At 52.8% G+C, this 6,000-nt stretch overlaps 1 protein-coding gene across 1 annotated transcript in view; it reads right to left on the bottom strand.

The window, feature by feature from the left end:
* Window positions 1–669: 669 nt before the first annotated feature.
* STX8 (syntaxin 8) overlaps window positions 670–6,000 on the bottom strand; it is a 117,283-nt gene continuing 111,952 nt past the window's right edge. Inside the window, exon 8 of the mRNA XM_063352377.1 lies at window positions 670–1,686. Within this exon, the coding sequence (XP_063208447.1) occupies window positions 1,619–1,686 (68 nt within the window). The 3' untranslated portion in view covers window positions 670–1,618. The remainder of the gene's footprint in view (window positions 1,687–6,000) is intronic.

Genomic DNA, 6,000 nt, shown 5'->3' with positions numbered 1-6,000 from the left:
AACCTGCCCTGCTGTAGTTTAAACCATTGCCCCTCGTCCTGTCGCTACATGCCCTTGCAAACAGCCCCTGCCCAGCTTTCCTGGAGCCCCTTCAGGGACTGGAAGGGGCTGGAAGGTCTCCCCGGAGCCTTCTCTTCTCCAGGCTGAACCCCCCCAGCTCTCTCAGCCTGTCCTCACAGCAGAGGGGCTCCAGCCCTCCCAGCATCTTCTTGGCCTCCTCTGGCCCCGCTCCAACAGCTCCATGTCCTTCCTGTGCTGAGGGCTCCGGAGCTGGACGCAGTGCTCCACATGGAGAAACTGAGCCCAGAAAAGCGAAATATCTCCGTGTCACTCCAGAGGGGATGAGGCACCAGGACACCCTGGTTTCCCACCTCCCAGACCAGCGCCAGACGTGCCGCCACCCCAGCTGCAGGGCAGGGAGAGGGAAATGAGTGCCAAGAGCCAGTTGTGAGCTGTGAAAGGAGATACGCCACCGCCGCAGGTGAGGACCAGCCCAGGGCTGGCAAGTCTTACGGATCCGTCAGGAAATGTATGTCATGATACAGATGCAGTCTGGCAGGAATCGCTTTTTTCCTCCTCCAAATCAGCTCTTAGGAAATGGAAGCGTTGGAGAAATCATTCACGCGCAACACGAGATGGGAGGAAATAATAAAAACCCAGGCAGATAAATTGTATATAAATGGATCAGCTTTTATTCAGTATTTATTGCTTGCTCTATCAACTCTGAAATCAAACTGGCACATATAACAAAATAATGATTTTCTTGGCCAGACACGAACGTTCAGTACTTCTTTTTCGTTAGTTTTCACATAGGTAATCCTTCCTCTCAGTTTTAACAGCGCATGAAAAGTTATAAAAGAAAAAGGCAGACCCCGATCGCCGAGATTAGTAGGTGAATAATGCCGGCGCATCTCCATCAGAGCCCGGCAGAGCCCGCGGAGCGCACGCCTTCCTCGGGAGCACAGGTTGGGCAAGGCTTTCCACTCCTACACACCTGGCTGGAGACGTTCCTCTCCGTGCCGATGAACACCGACGGCCCTCCCCCAGGGGCGCAGCACCGCCCGACTCGCCACGGGGGTCCTGCCGCCTCGCAGGGCTCCGTGTCCTCTCGCTTCCCGTCCCGCCGGCATCCAGATGCAGTCATTCCCCCCCCCCCAAATCCATACCTCGAAAAACGTTAAGCCTTTGCATTCCGAAGGAAGGGATCAGAAAGCAGCGCCGTCGCTGCGCTCCCAAACTACATCGTTATTTTAGTATTTTAAAGCCCTCAGGACGGCTGACCGCAGAAGCGGCGTGGGGCCGGGCAGGCAGCACCCCGACACCAGCGCGGGCCCCGAGGCAGATGCACCGAGAAGAACAGGTATTGTAGGGCCAGCGCAGCCTCCCGAATGGCGAATGCAGGTGGGAAGTGAGTCCTTTTCATGTTCAAACCCTTCAAACCACGCAGCGCTCTTCAGCTGTGCACCGAAGGAAGACCGGCTGTCGGTCGGACACAGCTTCATTCCAGTCCTGGTGGGTTTATTTAAAACGCAGAAGGTCTTTGCAGAAAGTCGGTCTCTTCACCGGAGTCCTGGGCGCTCAGCTGCCGAGAGCAGCTCCGACGGGCGCCGGGTCCGCGTTAATGTGTCGGCCAGACAGCAACCACGGCAATGGCGATCAGCAGCAAGACGATCACCACCAGCATTCCTGGAAAAGATGGAACGACGTTAAGGTTGCCGCCTTCATCTTTTACAATTGGGCTTTGGCAATTAAATTCTTCCTCCGAGTCCTGCTCCTCCTCCCAGCTGAGGCTGATCTCCCCCCCTGCTCGCCCCGCGCGAGCCCCTCGCCAGAGCCCTGCACGCCGACGACCCAGACAGCGTCGGGGACTCCAACCCACCTTGGTAGAGCAGTTCTTTCTCTTCCTGAGCCTTCAAATTAATTTTTTTTTTACCAGCGCCTGCAGGGTATCTTCCTACTTAAACATCTGCCTCGCAAAGATCAGGGGATATGTTTAACTCATGGCAAGGCCAGTTAAGCTTTTCTAGAATCCCCCTGTACCATCCCACTGGGGCGAAGGATTACTCAGAAGGAAATCCAAATTGCATCAGGAAATCGTTTCCAATACAAACTACTCCTGCTTTCAGACAAAGCGATTTGGAGAGGAAAAGCAGGGCTTTCGGGTACGGACCTGACTTGGGAAAGTGAAGATCAACCGGCATTAAGGAGAGTCTAACAGCGCTCTGCCCAACCGGGCAGCACCCGGGCTCCGTCCTGCCCCAAATCCGTGCTGGTTGCCGTACAGAAATTAATGACTAGTACGATCTTATAAAACCTCACAACTAGTTTTTCGTTGGGGCACAGCACGCTGCTCTGCAGAAGGATGGTGTTAAAAAAACGTAAGTTACGGATCATTTTGAAGACTGATCCAGAAAAGCAGCAGAGCAGATTTCCCCTCTCTTGACTGAACGATAGCGGTAAGATGCCGGCCAGAGGAATCTAATTCTCTTCCGTTTCCCCTTTCTTTGGGAGAACTCTCCCCTTTCCCACCCCTGTCTCAGAGGAGAGGAGGAAATGTTTTACTGAGAACGGGCTGCATCCCTGTGGTCCAGCCCGTCGCCTCCCGAAGCAGCCCCAACGCGAGAGCTCCTCGTGCAGCCGGCTGGACCGTCGCGCGCTGGCATCGCACACGCAGGCATCCCCCGGGGTTAAACGATCTTTTAATTAGCAGGCCTTTGTTTCGGTTTAGTATCTGCTCCGTGCTATCCCCCTGTCCGAGCTGTGGGAATACGTTAGGGCTCCAAGAGCGGAAAAAATGTCCTTTCATTTGGTCCGCGCACAGATGACTATTACTCAACCACTTACAATATTTACAAGTCCAGCTCATGGCAATTAAAAAAGGATGTATTAAAACAAACTCCTCTTTCCAAGCTGGAAAAGGATATTAGGCATCGCTTTTTGTAAATAGTGTCATGTTTTCTGTGCAGAAACTGTTTCTCTGCCAGGGGTCCAGGATTTTTTTCCAGGGAAATAAGAGTTGCCACCAACAGTATTTTTTTTTTTTTTTTTTTTAAATGCTGAGTTGAAACCACTTGTTATCTGAAGGGAGCCTGAGCAGCGCTTCAGCTGCAGGTCGCGGCTATTGAGCCTTTTCCTTGCAGAAAGAAGGCGGCAGCTCCGTAGGCTCCACCCGGGACGCCCAGGGACCGCCCGGGGGGGTGTGGGGACACGCTCTTTGGCCAGGCAGGGCCGAGTGCTTGACCTGAACGGTCCACACTTACTGCTGCCTTTGGGCTAGGATGGTTTTGGGGTGGTTTTGTTTAGAGGACGCTAAACTTCAGGCTACACCTGGATGAAACTGTTTATTAAGCACATTAAACGTGGCGTCAACTGGTAAAAATGCATCTGTCTGTTCCTCTTTGCACCCCTAGCAAGGGCAAGGGTTTGGCTCTGACTCCAGAAGCCACCAGGACCATTCTGCTCCATGCTGCCTTCCCAGGCAAGGACCGCCATGCCTGCACCCAGGGTCCGAGCCGGGTCCCAGCGCTCACCAGTGCCCGCTCCAGCGCCCTCAGGATGCTCCCAGAGGATGCTCCCAGAGCTGGGCTCCCGCAGAGCCCAGCCTAGCTCCGATCCTCAGCCTGGGGCAGCGGCCATCCAGCAGATTTGACCCAGCTGGATCTCAGACCCTACATGGGCTACGTGCTCCGACCCACCGGAACGGGTGAGAGAGGGATATACCACCATAGAATGGTTCGCATTGGAAGGGACCTTAATGATCATCTAGTTCCAACCCCCCTGCCCTGGGCAGTGACACTTCCTACCAGACCAGGTTGCTCATATCCTTCAGTTTTCAACCCAATCCAATCACTCAACATCATCCAGCAACACAAACTGTTTGATTAATCCATCGGGAACACGATCTAGGCTTTCACCGTCTTTCTAGTCTCCTGTTTTTTACATCTTAATATACATTCTGTAGCCTTCAACAGAGCCAGAAGCAAATAATTTGCTTAAATTGGGAAGAAAAAGATCTGATAAAGCTGCGGCGGTCAGATTCTCTGTTATGTTTCGCACCGGAGGGAAAAGTTTTAGAGGGTGCGAATCCTTCGCGCAGTTGCAGTGTAACAGAGTTTATGGACTTGAGCAATTAAGAGACAACCAAGATCAGTTGCTTGGAAAATACTCTATAGGTGTGAATTAATAATGATACAAGGTGGACTTAATGGGGCGTAATTATTCTTTGACAACTCCCACGAAAAAAACGCACATAAACCCGGAATTATTGCACAGCAGGAAGAGGGGAAGGTGGGGGACTAATAAAGTATTGCTAACGGGCAACAGCAGGATGATGAACAGGGAACTTGAGAGGACGTCCAGGGGCAACAAGAGCGGGACAGCAAAACGAAATAAACTTTATTTTATTCCTGGAAAGAGCCTGGTATTAAAAACCTGGAGCCGCTTTTCTGTTTCCAAAAGCAGCGGTCAAGTCCTCGCTCCCCACGTGAGAGGCAGAGGTGGCACGTGCCGGGGCAAGAGGAATCAGCCATCCGCCAGTATTAACGGCTTACCCGAGCCCTGCGATACGCACAAAAAGAACAGGCCGACACAAATCGGCAACGGTACACAAATTTCAAAGTACCTCTCGCATGATAGAGACCAGATGTTACGCACACTCCCCACCCCCACGCCCCCCCACCCCCGCCTCATACTACAGAACAGGAGATGAGAAGGATCTGGAGCTTTTCAACCTGGGTGTTTCACCGAGGCCCACACGCTTTCCCAACAAAAACCGTGCATGGGATCTGACAGTAATTATGTATTCTAGATTCCCTGCCTGCTTTGCCTTTTTTCGCTCAAATCCTGTAAAATAGAAATATTCCCCTCGACAAGAACTCCTCAAAGAGAAATTCAGGAATAAAGGCCACCAACAAAGTAAACAGGAGTCAGAGAAGAAAAAAAGATGCCTGCGCCGAAGAAAACAGTGACAGGAATACAAATTTGAAACGCGTTTCTCAGGGAAAGGTGGGAAGCGCAAGCAGAAGGCGATGTGCAATTACGGAGTGATTAATTAAGGCAGGCTGGAGAAACTGCAATGCTCATGAAGCTCCATCTGCTAAAGAGTCTGAGATGTTCCAGCCCGGAGAAGCGGTGCAGAAATACGGAGGGCACGTGCCCAGCTCCGGCCGAGTCTCAGGGCACGGGGTGCTGGCAGGACGCGGGGTCTCCCCGCTGTTCCCGGAGCACCGGGGTTCACGCTGCTTTGCCGGGATTTAATCTTACTGCTGGGATCAGCTTCGCCTCTGCTCCTCACCCCCATCCCGACCCCCCGGCAGCAGGTGGGCTTCAATGCTCCAAGGCCTTCCAAAAAAAAGTTAAGATCAAATTTTCAGATACAAGACGGAAAGAAAAGGTTACAATATATGCAATTTATCTCTAGGATAGCATCACCCTTTCATCTGCCTCACCTGCTAGCCGTCCAGCCGTCAGCCCGGAGGACCCGGGGTTCACACCGTACCCCATCGCTCTGGGGTCACCTGGGGCAGCCCTTCTCCAAGTCCCAAAGCTATTCCCTCTCCCCAGGGTTTACCAGCTTTGAGGGTCAGTGGTTTGGGGTTCGTCATGGACACCCTTCCCACCGATTTACTCCTCCACGAACAACTTCCCAGCCCGGGTTCACGTGGAAATGCAAATAATTCCTCCAGGTCTGAATCCGCCTGAAGGGGTTTGGGCAACTAGAAGATGATTTTCCACCCCTAGTTTGCACCTCAGCTTCCAGGGGTTAAAGATCTGTGTAAATCCAGGTGGTGGCTGAGCACTGTATCCCCGCGTGTCCGTCCGTCCATCCAGCCAGAACCACCCCTGCCCGGTCAGGACTGCGTAACTCAAGGGTGTGAGTGCTCCTGAGAGACAAGTCCCCACCACGCTCTCTGGTGCACTGCCAGCCGTCCTCGGCAGTGACAAACTCCAGTCACGCAGATGACAGGTCCAGTAAATCATTTCATTTCCCTCTCTTCATCC

The sequence above is a fragment of the Chroicocephalus ridibundus genome, chromosome 14 (genome assembly GCF_963924245.1).
Source record: "Chroicocephalus ridibundus chromosome 14, bChrRid1.1, whole genome shotgun sequence".
Classification (NCBI taxonomy): domain Eukaryota; kingdom Metazoa; phylum Chordata; class Aves; order Charadriiformes; family Laridae; genus Chroicocephalus; species Chroicocephalus ridibundus.
Note: the sequence above shows the minus strand (reverse complement) of the source record. Positions and strands in the feature narration are given on the sequence as shown.